Source organism: Corvus moneduloides, chromosome 4 (assembly GCF_009650955.1).
Source record: "Corvus moneduloides isolate bCorMon1 chromosome 4, bCorMon1.pri, whole genome shotgun sequence".
Lineage (NCBI taxonomy): Eukaryota > Metazoa > Chordata > Aves > Passeriformes > Corvidae > Corvus > Corvus moneduloides.
The window spans coordinates 68,697,358-68,720,458 of NC_045479.1; the positions used below are offsets into that span (position 1 = coordinate 68,697,358).

The 23,101-nt window shown below is 40.2% G+C and overlaps 2 protein-coding genes across 3 annotated transcripts in view; one reads left to right on the plus strand and one right to left on the minus strand.

The window, feature by feature from the left end:
- Positions 1-10,928, minus strand: part of CDC123 (cell division cycle 123) — a 32,987-nt gene extending 22,059 nt beyond the window's left edge. The window contains exons 1-6 of the mRNA XM_032106159.1: positions 10,759-10,928; positions 8,782-8,853; positions 6,867-6,921; positions 6,083-6,115; positions 3,616-3,711; positions 2,793-2,899 (exon numbers count right to left, since the gene is read on the minus strand). Coding sequence (XP_031962050.1) covers positions 2,793-2,899; positions 3,616-3,711; positions 6,083-6,115; positions 6,867-6,921; positions 8,782-8,853; positions 10,759-10,832 — 437 coding nt within the window. The 5' untranslated portion in view covers positions 10,833-10,928. The remainder of the gene's footprint in view (positions 1-2,792; positions 2,900-3,615; positions 3,712-6,082; positions 6,116-6,866; positions 6,922-8,781; positions 8,854-10,758) is intronic.
- A 49-nt stretch (positions 10,929-10,977) lies between these two features.
- On the plus strand, positions 10,978-22,937 carry NUDT5 (nudix hydrolase 5). 2 transcript variants are annotated; one of them, XM_032106160.1, is made up of 10 exons: positions 10,978-11,095; positions 15,609-15,697; positions 17,731-17,798; positions 18,603-18,655; positions 19,300-19,407; positions 19,962-20,057; positions 21,045-21,146; positions 21,550-21,558; positions 22,272-22,325; positions 22,591-22,937. In XM_032106160.1, exons 2-10 carry the CDS (start codon positions 15,635-15,637, stop codon positions 22,698-22,700), a joined length of 663 nt encoding a protein of 220 aa, XP_031962051.1. In that variant the 5' UTR covers positions 10,978-11,095; positions 15,609-15,634; the 3' UTR covers positions 22,701-22,937. The 2 variants fall into 2 exon arrangements, with proteins under 2 accessions (XP_031962051.1, XP_031962052.1); XM_032106161.1 differs by having other exon boundaries at positions 10,985-11,115.
- The last annotated feature ends 164 nt before the right edge of the window (positions 22,938-23,101 follow it).

A 23,101-nucleotide genomic window follows, 5' to 3' on the forward strand; every position in this document is an offset into this window, starting at 1 on the left:
CTGAACTTTTCAACCAAGGTGCCAACATCATGACAGAATCCAAACTTTTAAAACAGTCAAAGCAATTTAATCATGCTCAGTAAATCTGCACTGAGTCCATATTTTTTAATAGTTTGTATTGAAGCATTAGATGGTTGAAGTTTTCTTGAAACTTGAGACAGTTGAGAATTACAACAAGGGCATTCCCTGACCTGAACAATGTTTAGAGGCAGATAGGAAATGGGAGAGGAAGAAAAAGGCAAAGAAAGTTGTTTGCCTTAAGTCCTGCATCACTGGCTTCAACTTCTAGATTAAAACACAGACCTACAAATTGCCATTGCAGCATGTTCACCATATTATGACCCATTAAGTGGATATTTAAGTTCATACAATTGAACAGGAAACAAGCCAACAACAACAAAAAAAGGATATTCAGCATTTGAGCTGTTACTTATGCAGGGCAAGAAACTTTTAGACCATACTGAGTATTATTGATGAAGTAGAAATATAGTGCATTTATCCTCCATCCAAGTAGTCCTTCCAAGGGATTTGGATGCATTTTGTATGTAATTTTCATTTGTTCAGCACTTCAGGTTCTTATGCCAGCTACATTTTTAATCTCTGCTTGCTAAGGACTAGTGAACTGGCAGCTAATCAATAGTATAATTAATGACGACCACTGTTCCGATTTAGCAATAATCATTGCCCTGCTTGGAGACATTTTGTACAAACAACTTTTTAATTTAGAAATACCAAGCAGAGACTGGACAATGATATATGCTTAAATCAAGTATGACATATTCATAAATTACAAGATACAGAGAGACCAAGGTGATTTCCCACAGTCATGTCATAAGCTTTACTTATTTACCACCTTAGCTGAGCTGTGCTATCTGGTGGTTTTATCACATTGGGAAAGGAACCTAAACGGACTGAAGCAGTGGAGTTGGAGGTTTTACCTTTTGCAAGAAGTTATTCTCCCACAGCAGGATCAAGAGAAGGGAGTGTGCCTGCTCAGCCACTACTGTTCTTGTGTGAACTTAAGCTGAAATCACTGATGGTTCAAGGCAACGGCCATGCTGTGAAACCTCAAACCACAGCAACTAGAATGTCTTCGCTGCCCCTCCCACCAAGCCAGTCCTGACTGCAGGGGGCGAAGCGAAGAGCTGAGGCACTGACTGTAACTGATCCAAGATTAAACCTGACAGAAAACGCACTGATTTCAGTATCAGTGAAGGTGGTTGAACCAATTCATTCTACCATACAATGAGTTGCCACATCAAGTGGCACTTGCTGAACACTTGCTTGTCTCCCAGACTCACTAGAAAACAGTTAACCAAACAGGATTTCTGCAAGGAGCTCTGGGTACTTTTTGCTGGACCTCTTTATACATGAGGACAGTAAATACAAACCCCATATTATTTAATATTCACAAAGGGATGATGCAAAGTGTGCAGTTCTTTTCAGACCTACAAGAATCACTCCTCAAAGTCATTGCAACGAAGGAGACATTAAATTTTACTGCTCAACCCTCCAAGCAAGCCATCCTGCAGACACCCCACCTCGCATTAGGGGAAACCATGAGAAGCAGCTCCTTGCTAAGGCACCAAAGACTTCTGAGAATTCACTCACCTCTGAAATGTAAACTACAGATTTCTCATCTCCCCCATCTCTTTCATTCTCTATACTAGAATCACAAATTATCAATGCTCAATTGCTTCCCAAGCCAAACATATTTTTCAAACTGTTTTATCACTCCAGTATCTTCTCCCTTCCTCCTCAGTCTCTTCCCCAGCACCTCATGACATTGCAGGTCAGGCATGATGGAAAACCCAACATCAGAACTGGACTGACATCCTTGCTGTCAACAGCCCCTTTTTTTTTTTTTCCCGTGTTCCAAAAAACTGGGGGAAGAGAGTCATTAGAGTTGCAGGAATAAAAAAGAAGCAGTTGCACAGCACTAATGCAACTGGTTTCACACCTTAAAAAGAAAATTTTTATCAAGACATAAGCCACTTGACATGAAACTTATACCTGTTAACCCACTATAAGGCACCTAGAACAACAGCTCTGCATTTGACTGAGTCTCCTAAATAATTCAGTAATGTAAATAAGCATTGAATAATTACTGGAAAACAATCTCTCAGATACCAAGCCATGGATTGCCCCTTTTCTTTGATATTCTACTTGTCTGAGGAACAAAAAAAAGTAACCATAGTAACAGAAGTATCAACTCCAATAATTTCATTTTCTTTCAGAAAAAGGCTGTATTTTAGAAATGAGTGACATAAATCAATGAGATGCAGGTACTACAGGAGGAAACTGCTCCTATACAATTAAGTACTCCCTTCATGTGAGCAGATAAAAATAAACCCCAAGCACATAATATTTTTAATTTTATCAGTAATTGCTATCCTTAGTCACTTGGAATGTATTTGTTCCAAGAGCTACAAGAACTTAGGTTCAGAACGAGCCCTAGAAATACGTTACCAGAAATCTTAGACATGTTCCAGGCAGCCACAGAAACCTCAACAACTTTAAAATACGGAAAGGACATGGTAAAGTCACACTGTATTACCATAAGAAGTGGCACCAATAAGGACAGTAGCAACAAGTAAACACCAAGAGGGCTGAGAAGGCAAAAAATCCCAAGAATACAACACAACTTGCTCTGGAAAGCTACTAGAAAAAATGGTCTTCATCCATAGTGCCATAGCACATTGGTTGCATGTGCTACCTTAATACCTTTCTGGTTTGCTTCTGGTTTTTTCTGGCTGTGTATAACTAAGATTGTCTGCTGGAAATCTACTTACGGCTGAGTGAGGTCACGAGTTATGAAGTCTGAACTCTTGAAGAGGAGGAAAATGTCACTGAGAGCTTTACATTTCAGAGAGCTGTTCATTGCTATCCAGTAGGCATCCTAAAGAAACAAGATTATCCACAAATGTACCTTTACTAGCAGGAAGGAATGCAGGCTGCAGGTCTATCTAAATATTATGCAACATTTGAAATACACACAGAATTATTTTTTTTATTTCGAGGAAAACTTCATTAATGGTTAAAAGAGACACAATAGTTACTGTTTTTCTTATGAATACTCTGATGAAAGCAGGGCAAATCCATTTGCAAAACTAAGTTACTGCTTCCAGGAACTTTCTTGGAATGCTCGATTGAACACAGTGTCTCTTGAGAACACAAAACAACAATATTTGGGTGCACCCATCCTTATGGTATAGTTAAGAGTACCTAAAAATAACTAGAGGCAAGTTTATTGCTTTTTTAAAAATTGTGGGGCTTTTCATCTTTATCCCAGGCAAAGTTTTCAACTAGTATCCTAAACAGAGAGCCTGACCATCGCACAACCATCTGTGACCAGGATATAGGGTTTGAGATAAGAAAGCCAGTGCTGCCTTGCATCAGCCTCCCCAAACATGCACCATGACCGTCTAGTGATAGACAAGATATCAGTGAAATGGTTGATTAAAGAATCCACCACTTCACGGATATATTGTCTATCACTTCTTCCTTCATCAGAAGCACTAGTCTCTTCCTCCTTCCAATGCATTTAGAGAAAACAAACACAAACCACTCTGTATGACAACATCTCTTACAAGTTTTGGGAGTCAGCATTCTTACCCTTGGAGCACTCCAGTTGAGTTTAGGAAAAACACTGCCACCCAAGGAACTTATTGCTTCCTGAACTTTAGCTGCGAACTCGGGAAATTCTGGTGCCTGAACAAAGAATAACAGCAAAAATATCAGTTTCAATACATTTAATAGTGAAGTTTAGCCATCTACTATATATTACTAGAGATCCATACTCCAGAAGAAATATGTCCAAAATCAGTATGAACTCCAGAAACATAGTGTATAATAAAATCACTTAATCAAATCTGGTACTAGCAAGTACCATGAACTTCAGGAGAAAACCCAAAACTTCGTAACATTCATAATGAAATCTGCAACAGCTGGCAAAAAATACAAGTCAAATAACCAAACCTTAAACGCTTACCTATGGGTTTATACCCTGTGGTAGATTATTGTATACAAATAAGATCCAGTAATATTTAAACTTTTAAAGAGCAATTTTAGAATTAAGCATCTCATAGGCAATTTGAATAACAGCTCTTCCTTTAAGCTCTAGTTTTATAAAACGTTAGTAATACTTTAACCCATCAGCTCTTAAATTAGGTCTTCAAAGTAGCTGCTTAACAATATATTAATTCCAAATAGAGGACACAGTGCAAAGGTTGGACTAGAAAATCTTGCCTTGTAAAGAACATTGAAAATGTAAGATTGAGGTAAAAAAAACCCCAGCTCTTCAGGTTGCTCCAAACTCTACCCTGAATGTGGTGCTATAGATAAAAAACAGGTTGCTGACCTTTAAAATAATACAAAAGGATTTCAAGCATATGTCAAAGATCTTTCATGTAACAGGATTTATAGCAAGAAGTATATAAGAACACTATTTCTGCCTACTTATAAACTCAATTCAAAGGTAACTTCTAGGCTAAAGCTAATTGATGCTTCTTAAACAACAAAGCCCTCACAGCCAAACAAGTGAATAAAAAAACCTCATACATTCTGGAATCTCACTGCAGCTTCCCCAGATGCAAACACTTGAAAAAACCTTCTCACATTTTAGTGCAATGACCTAGACTGAACTTCAAACATTCTGAACCTTCCCTTTGTACATTACCTAGTCTCCATGGGAAACTACACTTGGAAAACTGAAAAAAACACTTCTCTTATTTTATTTTTAGACATTCAGTCAATTCTAGAAACTGTTCCTGCAAGAAGTAAAACTCTTCATCCACTGCATTCTGATCCAAGCTCCTCTTGTTTTGACAGGAATCGGGAGTCCTACTATATATGTAATACCAGCACATACTAAGCCTCCTCGGGAAAATGTTACCGTGTCACTTGATTAACACAAGGGATAAATATACACACAAGAGGAAAGTTCTAAAACTGCATAAACAAGCTAGACTCCATCATTTCCTGAATTTTGAATGCTTGACTTCGTAACCATCAATATTAATGCAAGTTATTTTAAAAACAGGATTTTCTGCCCCTCTACTTCCCTCATGAGAAAGCTGTAGACTTACCTAGATACAGTAGAATCATTTGACCTGTGTTCTTCTGACAGGTTAAATACCTCTTAATTATGTAATTCCTTATTGTGTTCCATACTATAACAGAACCTGATTCAAAACTCTGGTATTATTTTTTTAGCATCATTACCATGAACTTTGCAAACGGTAAGATGGATCCTAAAATCCTTGTTTTAAATAATTTACAATTTAAGGAATATAGTTTATCAAAGGTTAAGTATTTGAACTGAAGGTTAATCAGTGTGCACAAATTTGAAATGTATTAAACTCTGGGCTATAAATTCTGTGCTAGCAGAAGCGCACTCAAAGCAGGGTTGTGATTTTATGGCACCTAATCCAACATGAGCAATTCCACACCATGATGAACATTAGGGAGCTAAAGGACTGAAGTCACACTATCAATGGCAGACAAGTACCACGAGTATTTTAACTCTGACAGTGACATGGCAACAGCAAATTTCAAAAAAAGATGCAAGAAAGATCAAGAAAGCCTGGTTTGCACCCATTATGACCCTCACTCCATGCCAGGCACAGTGCAAGGAGACCATAAACACAGGAAAAGAAAAAAAAATTACAGAAAGAGATGTACTTAGGAAGAAATAATGGCATATTAAGAGAAGAGCTGTGAAGATTGAGCTGCAGGGGCTTAGTTTCTTCTGCATCCAGTCTGATTAAATAATTTGGAGATACTCGAAGTGGTGAAAATGAAAGACAGCTATATTTAGAGCTGTACTTCAGTTCATTTCCTACAGTCTAACAAGTGTGTATGATTGTTGGGGATGAAGAAAAGTGTTTTATTTTTAGTTAAATAAAATTAAGCCAGCAAAACTTTCTTGACGTTACAGACATCTACACTGCCATCCATCTAAAATAATCTGAAAAATGTTAAATACAGCAAGAGGTATCTCTAACCAGCAATAAGTTTGTATCACAAGGCTGAAGAAAGGAAACTGCTGACAAACCCACATCGGGCTTTTACAGGACCTTACCTTAAGTGTTGCAATGTTTTCATCATCTGACCACTGTTAAAAATAAGAACAAATCAAAGGTTACCAGTTTCCTGAGACATCCTTTACAATTTATGAGAACATCATAATTCATGCAATATGTAGATCAAATCATTGCCCCAGACAGCACATCACCATCCTGCAATTATTTTGGCTGTAAAGTAAGACAGGGAAAATACTGTATATTCAGCAGTTCTACTCTAAAGTATTGATAAAAAGATACCTGTATATTTCAATTGTGATTTATATCAGGAAGATAGACATTTCAGAACTCAGTCTTCCCTATCTAGAGCTTGTCTCCAGCTCTAGCACTTCCATCATTAGATCCATGATCCATTAGTTTCACTTCTATTTCTTTTTCATCTCCTTGTTGTACCTTCTGTCACGTTGTACTTACAACATTTTTCAGTGGTTTTCTTCTAGAATGGCCTTCTGAGTTACTTTGCCCTCAGAAACTTTCACTGTTTCTTGAAATAACTATTCCAAATGTACTCCTAATTTTCAATTTCAACATTCCCTACTCATTATTACAAACGCAATTTTCAAGAAATAAAAATTAAAAAGTCTTCCGTGAAAGATCACAGAAACATTTTAAACTTTCCCTGATGTCACAGCATAAATAATCATGTTTCTACGTTTTTCATTGCAACTACCACATGATAATGATTTCTATGAAGGAATCTTCACACCTATAAATAATGCAGAAAAGGTTATACATTCATATTTTTCTTAAAAGACTTGGCATTAATTTGCATTTTACACTGACCTGTATCTCCTCTGCATCATCACTCCCCTCCTGAGCGTGACTTGGCGGATCTTCTCTGAAACAAAAAATTAACAGGAAAAAAATCATTAAGCACTGAAGTTTGACTTGACCATATCCATTATATTTCCACAGCATTTCCAGCTGTTGATCTCAAAACGTTTCCATAAGAAGATTAAACTTCAAAACCCTGGCAGAGAAAAATCAGTAAGCTAGTACTGAAAACTGAAGACCAAACACGCTGGCATTAGGACTAGGTCCTACCCTGAACACTTTGCTTCTTTCAAATTAGCAGATCAGTTTTTGATCTAAAACACTGCAATTGAAGCTTTTCAACCAGTTAATGATTCTTTTCCAACTTTACTGTAGTCTAACATAAACACAAATTGAACTTTTTTTTTTCAACAAGTTCAATTTAGATTATGCTTTGCCTCCATACTCCCTTTCCAAGAAAAATTCATAAACCTTGAGTTTCAAATGTTGACCTGTGAATTTCTGGCTCTGAAAAGAAAATGTCCTCAGACTCAGCATACAGACAAAAGAAGAACCCATGGAAAGTGGACAGCATAGCAAACAGGGCAAGGTCAAATGTACATCCCTGCCAAAAGTCAATTCTTAGATGAGCTGAGTCTCTGCAGTCCCTCAATGCACTTCCATAGCAATTAAACCATCGATCCAGTTTTTGAGATCTAGAGGTCAGACAGGGGCGCACTGAAGGTTAGAAGCAATCTTGCCCTTGACTGCAAGGAGATCACATTCACTTCTAGCTAAGAAAGTTCAACTCATAGAAAAAAAGGTTTCTAAAAAGGATTTTAACTGCAAACATCTTAAAAATGTAATTTAAGTCAATCATACAGCTGTCCATTACTCCATTGAAGACAGCAAAATTGTAGAACACAGATGTTAAGTCAAATCCTCAAGTTCAGCTTTTCTGAAGGCTTATTAAAATAAACAGCTGCTGCTAAATAAATTGCACAATTCTGCAGAAGCAGGTGACAATACTACTTTTGATCCAAAATGGTTTAAAAAACAATTCTAATTTTCTGGATACCCTTTAATAAGAAAAAGAATTTAGAAAGAAATTAGAAAGAAAAGAATAGAAATTAAAAATTAAATTAAAAAATAAACCCTTTCATCTTTACAAGGCATTTAAACAGCTTCAATTTTTACATAAATTGCTACCTTATACATCAGAAAAAGCTCCCTTTCACTCACAGCCTCACTGGTTGCTCTGCAAGGGGCAAACTACCAGTTAGGGAATCATGGAATCACTGATTTCTAAGTTTCATCATTAACAAGATGCATGCAGCAACCATTTCACAAGGAGACCACATAGTGAGATCCCAAGCAGAACACAAAGAGCAAGGCCTGGGTTCTTACCAACTGTTCCTGCTATCTATCCATCTCATTCTTCTCCATCCAAAATCCTGGCATGGGTGTACATATGGGACATTCAGCTTTGTCATATGCATGCATTACACGTATGCAAATGATTATATAAAATGTTCCTAATTATTGAGTTTGTATATAGGTTATTTTATTGAGAATTAAACTCAGGTAACGTCACTTCATCCCTGGACTGGCATGGGACAGGTCAAGCCTGTGAATTGGACCTAACACAAACCAGCAGCTGAGCATTCCAGAGCTTGGTACACTCCACAGGGAAAAGCATAGAAAAAATGAAATGGTCTAGCATGAATTGTAGTTCATGGATTTTAGGATTCTTCAGGCAGCAGCAAATCAAGCTGCACTAACAACAGTCAGCCCATTCACATGCTTACACAGTATGAGGTTTACTGCAGTCACACTGGTCAAACTCAAAAACTCATCATGCACAATACAATATATATATACAAAATGGTGCTGTGAATATAAAACATCATTAATACTTGGAAGCTGAGGACAAAACACGCCTTACCTTCCAGAAACCACGAGTGTTCCATCATCCAGCAAATATTCTTTCACATTCTCTGGCAGGGGAAGTATGACACTGGAAGAAAAATGAAAATCTCTTTAATACCTTATTAATACTCGCTATAATAAAAACCTAGTTGAATAAAATCATTTGGGTTTTTAATAGCACATACTTCAGTAACACTATGTTTTATCCTCTAAGAGAACTGTTCTTCCATAGTGTTTCTCCCATCTTATGCCACACCCAAAAAGCAATGCCCATTTTCCCTCCAGGGTAGTATAGGACAAAAATTTTAGACTAAATACACAAAAATACCCCACTCCTTCAAAGCTCTAAGAAATTCCAAGTAAATTGTGGGCAGCCTGTGAGAAGGAGACAACAAGTTGCTCAAACTAAAGGTTTCCCTTCTGAAATCCAAACCAGAATTTGCCTATACCATCTTAATGTTCCAAAAATGCAGGACTATCACTAAATGTACCAAAAATAAGCCTGTGTTAAACACTAAAAACCATAAAAGATCAAATGCTTTGATTACTAAAAGCATGATGTCAGCACTTTTTGATCCAACAGGGCAACTGTCCTGACTTTCCTGAGTTACTGGTAGTTCTTGTAACTATCTCGTGACCTGTAGCAGCACCTTAGAACCTGAAGAATTTTCTATGCCTTCCAGAAATACACAGAAACACCAAGTCAGCCACTTGGTTTGGATCTATTCAGTCAGGTTTTTTAAGTAAGCAAGTAGGAACAGCAGTGTGGATAGCAGGATGTGGATAGTAGGAACAGTGTGGGTATCTTCTAATGCTGAGCATGGAGTCACACCAGGAGAGCAGGAAGCACAGGGGTACCTGGCCTGTCCCAGGGCTTCCCAAAACACCCCATCAGAGTGTAGAGGCAAGATCCCAGCTCCCGGGACTGCAGCTGATGGCTCACTCAATCCTTCACCACCTCCACCCCAGCTCTGCCCCATACAGGTCACCTCTATCTCACCCAACCCTGCCCCACCACAAGCGAATTTCCAACCCAACCCAGCCCAGCCCCATAGAATCGGGACCACAGTGGCTCATCTGATCCAACCTCCCTGCTCACGCAGGGCCATCCCAGAGCACATGGCACAGGGCTGTGTCCAGACAGTTCTGGAATATCTCCAGTGACAGAGACTCCACACCTCTTTGGACAATCAGTTTCAGGGCTTGGTCACTGCACAAGACAGAAGTTCTTCCTCATGTTCAGGTGGAACTTCTTGTGCATCAGTTTCTTCCCCTTGCCTTCTATTGCTGGGTGCCACCAAGCAGAGCCTAGTCCACCCTTTGGCACTCCCTCTTTAGATATTTATATGCATTAATGAACTTCCCTCTCAGTCATCTCTTTCTCCTTCCAGTACCTGAAGGGAACTTACAGGAAAGATGGAGAAGACTATTGACAAGAGCTTGTAGTGACAGCATACAGGGCAATGGGTTCAAATTGTGAGAGAGTCAGTTTAGATAGCTATTAGGAAGAAAATCTTTCCTGTGAGGGTGGTGAGGCCCTGGCACAGGTTGCCTAGAGAAGCTGTGGCTGCCCCATCCCTGGAAGTGTTCAAGGCCACGTTGGACAGGGCTCTAAACAACCTGGTCTAGAGGAAGGTATCTCTGCCCGTGGCAGCAGACTGGGACCAGATAATTTTTAAGATCCCTCCGAACCCAAACCATTCCTTCATTCCCGAGGCTGAACAGGCCCAGTTCCCTCAGCTTTTGCAGTCCCTTAATCATCCACGTAGCCCTGCACTGGACCTGCTCCGGGAGCTCCATGTCCCTCCTGCTCTGAGAACCGGAGGCAGCACTCCAGATGAGCCTCACCAGGGCGGAGTGGAGGGGCAGGACCACCTCCAGCGCCCCACACTCCTCCCCCCCGGCCCCACACTCCTCCCCACCCTCACCCCACACCGCACCCCTACGGCCCGCACCGCCTCTCACAGCCCCCGGCGCACCTCGCCGCGCTCACCTGCGGATGGTGACGGCCTTGAAGAGCGGGTACCACACGGAGAACTGGCAGTGCGCCACCTGCTCTTTCTTCATCCTCCTCTTCCTCCTCCTCAACCCGGCCGCTCCCGGAAGCTCCCGCTCCGCCCGGAACCTCCCGCGCAGCTCCGGGCGCTGCCCGGCGCCATCGCCGGCGCACAGGGCTCGGCCCCGCCCCCGGCCCGCTCCGCCCCCGCCGCCTCAGCGCTGCCGGGTGCCGGACCCGCTCGGCGGCAGCGTCCCGGAGCCTCCGGCAGCGGTGCCTTCGCTCTGCTCTGCCCTGCCCCGCCCCGCCCCGCCCCGAGCCAAGGAATAACTGAGTAACGTGTTATCCTTTCAGGTTCTGCTGTCTTCCCTGTGCCTGCGTGTTTCCTGCATGGAGCTGTTTCATAGACTCACAGAATGTTAAGGGGTTGGAAGGGACCTTAGAGATCATCCAGTTTCAATCACCCCCTGCCATGGGCAGGGGCACCTCCCACGAGACCAGGTCGCTCACGGCTTTATCCAGCCTGGCTTTGAACGCTGCCAGGGTTGGGGCATCCACAGCTCCCTGGGCAACCTGTTCTAGTGTCTCACCACCCTCACAGTAAAGAATTTCTTCCTAATATCTAACCTAAATTTCTCCTCTTTTCAATTTGACCCATTACTCCTTGTTCTATCACTACAGTTCTGATGAACAGTCCCTCTACAGCTTCCCTGTAGCCCCTTCATTTACTGGAAGGTGCTCGGAGGTGTCCATGCAACCTTCTCCAATTTTCTCAGCCTGTCTTTGTAGGGGAGGTGCTCCAGTCCCCTTATCAACTTGGTGGCCTCCTCTGGACTTGCTCCAGCAGTTCCATGTCCTTGTTATGTTGGGACACGGAACCGCGCAGAGTGCTCCAGGTGGGCTCTCACAGGGGCAGGGGAGAGGGGCACAATCTTTGGATGCAGCCCAGGACCCCTTTGGCTTTCTGGGCTGTGAGCGCACATTGTCAGCTTAAGTTTTTCATCAACCACTATTTCATTTTGTGTAGTCCCAAGTCAAGCATTAACAGAGTAGCGTGAGGGTTTTTTTAAGCCCCGTGGTTCAGCTGTTGTGTCTGTGGCTGCGTGTCCCTTGCATGGTGATGTTTCCTTGTGTACTCTCATATCTGCAGTTTGGGGATGTCTCCTCCAGCCTTGTAACACCTCAGCTGTTGGGAAGTTTGATAACAACATGGAGCTGCCTCTAACCCTCTTCTGGTTATGCGAGATAATCCTTGTTGTTGTTTGCTCTGCAGTTATTTGTTCATATTTTATTTGGCACTCGGTGCGTCATCCATGCTTCTAAATACCATGATAAAAATGAAACGTTTTCCACTTACTTTTCTTCCTCCCATCAACTTAATTGCTTAGTAATTGATATTGTTTCTAGAATCATAGCACTAAAGTGCAAGTAACAAGTTTAAAGTGCCTTAGGAGTTTTTAATGATGTTTATCTTCAGTGTACCTTTCTCAGAGTGCTGTTGGTTAAATCGTGCTTAAAATGTTGCTAGTGTCTCTTTTGCACATTCTTTATGAGAAAACCTGTATTTTGTTTGACCTTGGGCTTGCCATGAGACCCTGTTGCTGAGCTTCCATTGAATCTGTTTGCTGTCAGCTGGAATGTGTGTTTGGATCAGAGAATTTCTTCTGAAAAGTGATTTAGAAAAGCTAATCGATTTATCTAAGTATTAATATGAAAGTATAGTTCTGATATCTTGGCTTCTCTCTTGAGCTGATTCACAGACCTCAGTTGGCTTAAAATTTTAACTCCTGTGAAGGATAATTTGGAAACTATAGAATGGCTGGGTGCTGCCTTGAAAGGAAGCCACTCAATAAAGGAATAAACAATGGGAATAAAGTTACATGTTTCATAAATGGCATGGCTTTTTCAGGACAGAATTTGACCCCAGTATGAAATAAATGGAAGAAGTAGCATCATTTGCCAGCAGCACCCTGTAATACTGGGCACAAAAACTCTCAAAGTAGAAAACATTTATTTTTCCCCATAATTGATAGTTTGAGTGCTGTTGATTTGTGTTAAGGCAGCTGATAAATGTGGGCACTTTGACATATTCTTAAGATTGTATTTATAACTATTAAAAATGTCTGTTCTTAAGAGCTCATGTAATTCTAAGTCAGGTAGCCGGGTTCCCAGGCTGCTGTATCAGCTGCATTGAATTTTTAACTCAAATGAACTCATATTTATATGCAGAGGGAATTTTATGAGATAGAAGAACCTTCCTGTTAGAGGGCTGGAAGACACGGCATGTTCTGAAAGCTAAATAGGCCTTTAGAAACCTAACATTTTAGTGTTAAATTTAATTTTCAGTTGCAGCTAATTTTGTTTATGAACAAAAGATGTTGCCATCCTTGACAGCATGACTAACGTGAGATGCCAGAATTGCAGTCTTCATTTAACCGAATGGTATTTCAGCTTTCTAACAGCAGAAATTCTCACTTTTATACAGCCAGCTAAATCTGGGCAAAAATGCTGTTTTGGTGGAACTTTAAAAAATGTCACTATACGTAGAGTTACTGCACCCACTTGTGGAGGAGATCCAAACTACAGAAGCCGGGCTAGATCAGTGTTCCCCTCTCTTTGAGGTGTTCTCCCATTTTAGGTTTTAGTGATAATTCAAACCACTGAAACTGTATATTTTTTTCGTTATTTTAAGTAGTAAGTTACCCCTCAATTTCTCAGAAGAGAGCAAGGTGTGGTGAAAATAGCTTCTGCCATGAGATGTGGTTCTAGTGTGTTTTTTTCGTGGTACAACTGTGTTAGTCCACATTTGAGAAAGATACACTGATAGTTGTGCAGAAGGATTAGTGTGATCAATGGAACAGGATTTCCTGTGAGGGGAGAGTAAAAGAAGAAGATTTAGCCCAATCCAAAAAAACTTCAGCAAGGCTGTGGTTTGCTCTCTACTCCTTTGATATATTTATATTGACGATGCAAAAGGCTATAATTCTTTCCTAATGTAGGAGGTGAATTTGTTGTAGCTGGGTATGTAAGGTTTTAATGTTTTTAAAGACATCACACAGAGCCTCCTGTGACTGTTTCTCCTGGGCTGTGCTTCTTTTGCATGTTTGGTAGAAAGCTTGATCTTGTATTTGAGAGTCACAGCATGAGACCATGGCCATTGTCCAGATAAAACTCTTCAATCCTAAGAGAAGGGAGTTCCAAACATTGGAACAGCTAACTGAACTGAAGTGGGATAGAAACTGGAACATAAGCAAGTGAGGTTCCTGAGCAGTTTTTCGTACAAATAGCTGTAAGGTAGATAATAAACCTATGTAGTTTTGAAAAGGACCTTCATTGCTTTAAGAGAATATTATAGAACATATTTTTGAAGGAATGGACTGTGGTTTCACAGGTCAGGGTTTCTTTTCAAAACTTATGTTACATAAAACCGATCTGCACGTTTGACCTCTATGATCTACTTCGTCCAAAAACACTCAAGAAAGAGCCTGCCCTGTGTACAGACGGAGGAAATGGTTTCATGTACTTTAGTTTTACTCCTGCTAATAAACAGAAATATATCGGCCTACCTGTTCCTTTTAACTACTTGGTGGAAATAAATGTCAATCCAGTGTGTATGAAAGCTGATTGTTGCTCTTTCGTGTTTCACAAATGTGCAGCAGATGCTACCGTAAAAGGATAAAGATGAAGTAAAAAAGGGAAGTGCTAAAATTGGGCTTGACAGAGAATGTCTTCACACACTTTGGTACTGTTCATTGCTAGAGACCACAGAGAGCCTGATTAATCCATAGTTGAGGTCATGGAAAGATTCCTTTTGATTTTATGGAAAGTTTATGACCATCAATGCTATGGATGATCGAGATCTTTAATATTATCTCATCTCTCCTGGTGTTTAAACTGGTTTGTTTCTTTTCATTGGCTTTTGCTTATGATTCATGGTGATTTTCAGGACTTCAGGATTAAGTTAATATCGGAGATGATTTCCCTGGTATAAGTTTCTGTGCTGAAAGTGCCCCGTAGTTCCACAGTGACACAGGGTCAGTCTCTAATACATTTTTTTTTTCTGCTGCCTGCTGTGCCTTTAGGCTGGAACTGGATGGAGGGAGTGGATAATCTCACTTTCCTGGAGATGCAGGCTGAGGCACTGGGCTGCAGGTGCAGAGCCTTGCTTTGGGCATATTTTACTGAAAATGCTGCCTTTTGCATGGTATTGGGCGCATCATTCCCAGTAAGAGACTGATACGCTGTGGTCACACCAGCCCCACATGCTGCATAGACTTGGAACACACGTGTAGTTTTTTGACCTTGTTTTTTAGTGGAAGGACTGAGTCATTTATGTGTTTATTTGTGATGTAAGGTGGAGGTAGGTTCTAGTTGTGATTCTTAATAGCAGATAGTTTTTACCACTGAAGTTCTCTTAGTATAAGGTTTTTTTCCCACTTTCACAGTGGAGTGCATAGTCCTGTTGTCCAGACACTGTTGACAGAGCATTTCACCCAGATCAGAATGAAACAATTTGACTGAAATGGATGAATTGTCTGTATGTGTGTTTGGTACTTGAATTTTCTGTAAAGAAAAGTGTCTTCAGCCAGCACAGCTACTTGACAGCTGATAGGACTATTAAAACCATGCAAGTCAGGGATTTGACCCAAATTTACATTTCTCCTTTGAATTATTTGACTCTGAAATCATTGGGTGGAGCTGAAAACATGAATTGAACTTGCCATCACAAGCCCCTGACTTTCTCCAGCAAGCTATATTTGTTAATTTACAGTGCAGAAATGAACCTTTTAACTTTACACTGAAAGCAAATATTGATTGTGTTTCATATATATCTGGACTTTGCACAGGAGGGGAAAGCCTAACATTCCTGAAAATGGCAGCTGAGACATCCACAGAAGTTACAAAAACAGCTAAACAATTCGTCCTTAAGGAAGAGGTACAGCATGCTTGGGTTTGACATGTTTTGTTGTTAAGTAACAATTATTGTGAGTTTGTGGGTGCAGAGTACAAAATGCTGTAGAGGCTGTATGTTCATAAAAACCTACTCAACAGACAGAGCACTTCTTCCTGATTGTCAGAGAGTTTAAAAGATGTGACGTTCCTCTTTATTGAAATAACTATACAGGTTGTCAATGAGGAGAGAGAAATCTTATTATTAAGATTATTATGAATTATTTTAGTATAAAATTATTTTAAGCTGCTTTTCTTTTTTCGGATTTTGCATCTGTTTCTTGTATTGTCTGTTCAGGAGGTTTTTCAATGTTCAGAAATAATGCTGGTATCTCTGAGAGACTTTACAAATTGGTGGGTTATGAAACTCAGCAACAGTTTTCTATTTCAAACAGCTTTCTGTTTCTTTAAGATGGTAAACCACTAAGGGTTGCTTTAACATTTAGGATTGTACCACCTTTTATGTTTCCTGGAAGGATTTGAATTTAGATAATCGCCGTTTCAAAGACATCAGTAAGGAAGTAGTAAGAATAATATCAGTCCTAAGGAAGGATTCTGGAGGTACTTCATTCTTATTAGAAGCACTTTCACCCTACACTGCCTATATTTGTTTCTGTTCCCTTTTAAGTGAATTCTTAGTAGTTAATCTTTGGTGTTGAGGCAGGTTTGGCAGTGTGCCCCTCTTGTTATAACACAAATGTGGTTTCTTTTATTTGTTCTTCATGGAGTGAACACAGTCTTGTAATTTCTTCCAGTTTCAAGGCACAAGGAAAGAAGGGATTTGTTTGGATTATATCTTTTCTCGTGGACATTTTTAAAATATGAATATTTCACAAGCATGAAGGATTTAATTTTTGTAATTTTTTTGGGTTTTCTATTAAGAGCACAGGTTTTTGCATCAGCATTTTCATTTTATCCTATTTTTTGCTTGGTTTTGCTTGAGTTTTTTATGGGTTTGTTTGGTTTGTTGTTGGTTGGGGTTTTTTTGTAATGTTTCTTAGTTATCCTCTTTTAAAACAATGTACTCTTTGGTATCACTGGAAGTTTATAATTAGATCTTGCATATATGAAGCTATTTATTTTTTTCAATCATTTTGTGGGCTTAATACAGAGAAGTGTTTACCCTCTCTCTGCCAGTGGCTCTTATATCAGAAGTGGTTCTGTAACTGCAGTAACTGTGTGGTCTGATGCTGGAATACTTTCCATGAAAAGTGGGAGCTGATCTTACTTGATTCTTCCTTTTTCTGGGAAGGCATATTCAGACTGTTGTGAGCAGATATTCTTTACCCATCAAAGTAATAATAAAAATAACTCATTTTAAAACAAGTTACAATAAAAGAAGCAAACTGCAGGGCTAATATCTAGGGATTTTTCTCTTTTAAATTAATTACATAAAAGATGAGGAAACATCATAGGGAATATAAACTCATTTAGCTCAGAAAAGAGATTTGGCCATAGTGTTAAAGCCAAGCGCTCTCTCAGCAGCTCTCAGAATCCTGAAGGGGCAGGTATGTATCACTCTCACAGCTGCAGAAAACAGCAGTTACACGAGGCCACAGTCTGAGGGCAGGGCAAGAAAAGTTTCAGGGTAGTTTGGTTTTCACTCTTGCATGCTCAGCCTTTGGGCTGTGCTCTCTGCTGATGGGGCACTCGTGGGCACCAGTGCAGTTAAAGTCTGTGCAGCCCAGAGACCCTTATGGAGCTGATGTATTACCCTTGCAAAATCCTACTTAGAAAATGAAGATGTTCCAGTACGTAAAATCCCACTGAATTCATCAAAACTTGGTTATTAAACTCATGTTAAGAGAAGTTACTATCTTGGAGTTATTTTTTATTCATATTCAAGAATTTAGAGTAAATTTTTTTTCTGTATTAGCAACAGGAATGCTGTTGCACATTCTTGGGTGTGTTGTGATGCTGAAATTTTGTCTTCAAAAGGATCTAAAAATAGTTGTGTTCTTTCTCCCAAATCTTTGGATTAATTTTATAATGTATTTAACAAAGAGTTCTTTATTTTAGGTAATCGTAGAAAGACAATGGTTGAAGCTTGCAGAAACAACTTATACGGATCCCTTTGGGAAAACCAGGTAATTGCCTCTCTGGTGTTCCAGATTCCCAATTGTGCAGACTGGCCCCAGGCTAGAGCACATGAGCATTACAAACCCATCACTCCACACAAGATGAGAGTTATTCATTGTGAGGTTCCTTTGGAGTTCCTGCTGTTCAGGGGAAAGAAATTTACTCCAGCAGATGTGCAAGCATTTGGATTGAATTTGGCTCCTAAATCCTCCTGGGCATGTTGGACCCTGGATTGTCTTGCATTTCCAGTTCTTTGGAAAGATGCTACACAGAAGGAAGTTCTAGCTGTGCAACTACTCTGTGACAATCAGAGAGTCCATCCTGTGGCTTTTCTGGTTCTTCATTAAGGGTTCTTTTTTCCCTGTTGGTGGTGCTGGACCTTGCATATTATTGACAAATTAATGTCCTCTTGTGTGTTATTATTTCTGTCCAATTCTTTTGTACTCTTTAGTTTTGCTGTGTTTATGTAGGATTATGTACACGGCTTTAGTTCCCTCCCCCTTAATGTGTTAGATTCTGTACTGATTGTTTTCTCTAGTGCCTCCCAGTTCATCAGCAAAGTATCCTCTTACAATTAGCAAGATTGGATCTTTTGTGTAACTAAAATTAACTATTTCCTCTCTCCTTCCTTAAGTAGGCAAAAGAAAATTATGCTACAGACATTTTATAGTGCCAGTGTATGACAGGGCCTGCCTAAGGCTGGTTGCTTCTTACAAGACCTCACTGTGTGATGGTACCTTTTGCTTTTAATGAAAGTAGCAAGGGTAGAAGATGATTTAGGTATTCATTTGTTCTTTTCTCTGTTTAAACAGAACTTGGGAAACTGTAAAGCGTACTGGCAACAAAAAAGGAGTTACAGCGGATGGTAAGACACCGGTGGCTTTTTTTGTTTGCATTTTTGCCCTGTAAAAGCGCTTCTGATAAGCTGACAGTTCAGATTTAGAGCTGGTCTGTTCCTGAATGAATGAGGCTGTAGAACAGGTAGTTTGGCAGAGCTGGCTGTACCCCTGAGCTAATGAAATGCTAGCTTAAGTGCTGAAGAACCAGAACCTTACTGGTGGGAGTGCTTTCCCAAGATCATTGTGTTCACTTTAAAATGATGGAACACTTCCAAAGATATCATGGATACCCTGACATGGAGTAGCTCACAAACTGGTGATTGGGTCTCCTGTTAGGGGTCAAAGGGCTCTTTGGGACATGATTTACACATGGAAGGAGTATAGTAGAGAGTTCCCTACAGAGCCTTCCAAACAGCTTCTGCAGGCAGGAGAGCCCTTGCCTGAGGCTCAGTCTTCCTTGGTATGTGTGCCTCTCACATGTGGGGAGCTTTGAAGATCTCTCACCAGGCATGGTATAAAGAGCTTAAATTCATCATTCAGGATTCTGGAGCAGGCATCTAAACATTGCTCAGAGTAGCAGTGTGTGGGTTCCTTTCCAGATCTCGTACTAAAATCTCACTTTCTGCTACACTCACATTCCATGTCCTTGTGTCTCCCATCGCTGCTGTAGGTGTAGCAGTGATAGCAGTGCTACAGAGAACCCTGCACTACGACTGCATTGTGCTGGTGAAACAGTTCAGGCCCCCAATCAATGGCTACTGCTTGGAATTTCCTGCAGGTACATGGCTGAAACATTGGGATGAGTCACATATGGTTCAGTGTGTTTAAATGTGCTTGGAGTGTCAATCTTTATGTTTTATAGGTTATATGTATTTTATAGGTTAGACTTGATGATCCCCAAGGTCTTCTCCAACCTAGTTGGTTCTGTGATCTTAATGAAGCTCTAGCTGGAAAACCATGCTGAGCTCCATGTGCTATTCCAAAATAGAAATATTTGATAAGGAAAAAAAACAAAATAAGCTTGTTTTAGCAGATTGGAGAAAATTCCCTCCACTTCTCCTTTCTCTAAGAGTCAAAGCATTTGGCTTCTTTCCCTCATGAGAATATTAATGCCATTTTTGGGGAAGGCAAATATGTGTAGATAATCAGTTAAGGATGTGGGCAGCAGCATAATGAATCCAGGGACTGGAATCCTTCCTAACATTTATCCCTCTGTAAAGACAGAGTAGTGAGGATGTTTCCCCTCTTCCATAAAGCTTGATTAATCTTGGGATGGGTACTGCAGTTAAGTGAGAGGCTTTTAATTGTTTTTGTGTATTATGTATCTCCCAGGCCTTATTGAGGAAAACGAGTCAGCAGAAAGTGCTGCACTTCGAGAGCTGAAGGAAGAAACTGGCTATAAAGGGGAAGTCATTGAATGTACTCCAGGTCTTTTGCTTTTATTTATTTCTTCCCACCAAAGCTAATTCTGTCTTGGTGGCTACTCTAAATGTCTAAAACGCTCTAAACCAAAGGGAAAATCCAAGCAGCAAAGCCTATGCAGATTAGCAGGGTAGCATCTCATGGCTGTAAAAGTGAAACTTCGGTCCTTGATGTGCGTCAGTTGCTGAACTTCTGTCTGAAGTGAAAGTTTGATGTCTGTAGGGAGGAAAATGCTATTAATTAAGGTCCTTTACACAAAACCCAATTATTCAAGCTGTGATTTGGCATTTTAGTGTAAAGGTCTAAATTGCTGGACTTCTGTAAACAGCATCTGTGAACTTAGAAAAAAATAGCTGCCTGATGCAGAGGTCACCCTCCTGTCAGCTGTGGGGAGGTGACTGTGCTTGGGTTCTCCAGCTGGAAAGAAGAAAGGAGAGTAATTGGAGTAAATTCAGAGATCCTTTGGAACATGGTTGTTCCAATCCCATGCTTCCAACATAAGATAAAATGGCAATAAAGAAGGCAAAATGAGGATCATAAATCAAACTTGAGAAGGTAGGTGAGGCAACTTAGGTGGGATTTCAAGGAAATGTCATTGCAGTTGAGACTTGTCTCTCAGCTACTGGGTACAACTGCATGCTGGGGATTGAGAGAGGCTGGAGACAGGTGATGGCAAAATTAGACCCCAACAGACTGAGGAAGTCTGTAAGGGGTAGTTTACAGTAAATCTTGAGTCTGTGGAATAGAAGGTAAACTTGGCTGCTGAAGACTAGTGTTACCAGGGGTCTGTAAAAAAGCTCAGTTACAGACACATTACTTCTAAGAATATGTGAAAACAAAGTTTTTGCTACTCTTACAGCATGAATGTCTGCCAAATATATATTCTTCTATTGTATCAGATACATTTCTGTGAAAACTTGTGATAAAATGTCAAGGTGCCTGACTCCTGCTTTGAAAATGAACCTCTCCTCTCTCAAATGTACTTGTTGACAGCTCTGTGCTTGGACCCAGGTGTGTCAAACAGCACCACACACATAGTGAGTGTCATCATTAATGGAGATGAGGCTGAGAACACGAGACCTAAGCAAAACCTTGGTGAGTTTTGTACCTTTTATTTGAAAATTTTGAGAAGATAACAAAACAATGGGTTTAAAACAATTAACCCCACCACTGCATCTCTTCTGGCCTAGCTGATTTGGATGCTGCACATCCTTCCAATCATATCCTGCAGTCTAGATGAGCAGAGTGTGTCTCTGCTGAATTCACTGGAGAAGCCCAGATGTGAAGTGTCAGCTGTGGCACACTCAGAATAAAACATTTTGGTGCCAAATTTCAGTGAGGGCCATAAGCACTTGTGAACCTAGATACTGCTCTCAGTTGTAGCTTCACTCCGAAGTAATTAGTGTCAATCACAGTCAGTCAGCCATCAAATGCTTTTTAATTGTAAATTCTAGTGTATTTCAATCCCTTAACTTCTTACTTCTTTTTTCACTTGCAGATGATGGAGGTATGTAATGTGACTGTGTTCCCATTGACAATAAGGTCAAGTGTGATCTTCGTATGGCAAGTTTTACTTAGAAAAAGTCAGTTAAAACTGGTTTTTATTTGTGCTTGGGTAATCTCTTGACCCTAATCAAATGTGCCTGAGGTTGACTTTGGCCTAGATGCAAATTCCTGTGGGGCATGATTGCGTCAATTATCTTTCCAAGTATTGCACCTATAGCACCAGTATTACAGGAAATTCAAATTAATGAACCCCCAACAGCTATAGGTCAAGCCCCAAAGACAAATAATTCAGAGAGACAGGGGAGGGGTAGGCCAACATTAATTCATCATGAACAAACCCTTTGAGATGGTTTGGTCTTGAAATGCATCTCCAATCCATTCCAAGAGAAGCCAAACAAAAGTCTCCTTCAACAGTGTATTTTCCATTCTCAAAAGGGAGGTTTCTGCTTTTAGGATTCTAATCCTTCGTAGCTGTCAGCTACTTTTTTCTCAACTATTTCCCAGCTTCTTTCTGCCAAACGTGTTTTAATGAACCCAGTCACTGCCTTCCCCCATTTAATTGACTTTTTTTTGATAAGGCTTACAAGTTTTGGATGGTGATGAGCATTAAATCAGTTTGTTTCCCCTTCTAAAATGCAAGAAACAGAACACAGAGGTGAATTTCTCTACTGTTCACTAATTTAAGGGTATGTAAATCTTTTTCTTCTCTCCTAGAATTTGTGGAAGTTGTTTCACTCCCAAAGAACGACCTGCTTCAAAGGATTGATGGTAAGAGCTTTCTGACACATTAAATGCACTAACTTGAGCTTCAGGAATCCCTTTCCTTCTCAGGGCTCCTCGTGGTATTTCACATCCTGGAATACTGTATGTTAAGCAAAAAGCTTTGAGAGACCTGGCCAGGTATGAGAGTGAGTCATAGCAGTAGGTGTTTGCAGTGTCTAGAACACTACTTATCTTCATTTTAGCAAGGACTTACATTTCTGTAAAGGTGAGGTTTTAAGAGCATCTCATATTTTTTTTCTTTTATTTTCAGAACTAGTAGCAGAGGAACATCTGGCAGTAGATGCCAGGGTTTATACTTACGCATTGGCTCTGAAGCGTGCAGCAGAAAAACCGCTCCAAGTTCCTTTTATGAAGTTCTAGAACTGGACAATGAGAAATTCAGTTGAAAACTGCCCCAAGTTGGGTGATTTAGAAGTACAACTGTTCTTGTAATCAAGGTCCTTTGCTTTACTTGTAGAGCACAAAAAAGCATTTGTGGAATGGTTCTGATCTTTTTATTTGGAATTATGTAACTGACAAAAAGCATTTCTTCTAACTGCTCTGTCTATCAAGCCTTGACAGAATATCCATAATAAAAATACTGTTTAATTTTCAGAATGGCTTGTTTCTCACTAGACCCCTCTCTGCACTTACAATTCAGTATATAAGAAAGAGGCTTAGTTAACTGTGGTTGGTGTTGTTACCACCATGGTTCCAAAGGAGCGCAGATGGCAGAACAAGCACAGGTTTCTCTCACTCACACAGCATTCAACTCCGAACAC

Excerpts from the sequence above, each read along its gene's own strand:
- NUDT5 (XM_032106160.1), top strand. The coding sequence starts at position 15,635 with ATGGCAGCTGAGACATCCACAGAAGTTACAAAAACAGCTAAACAATTC. Across the intron at positions 19,408-19,961 it reads CTGCTTGGAATTTCCTGCAG|GCCTTATTGAGGAAAACGAG; the intron begins GTACATGGCTGA and ends TGTATCTCCCAG. Across the intron at positions 22,326-22,590 it reads CCTGCTTCAAAGGATTGATG|AACTAGTAGCAGAGGAACAT; the intron begins GTAAGAGCTTTC and ends TTTTATTTTCAG.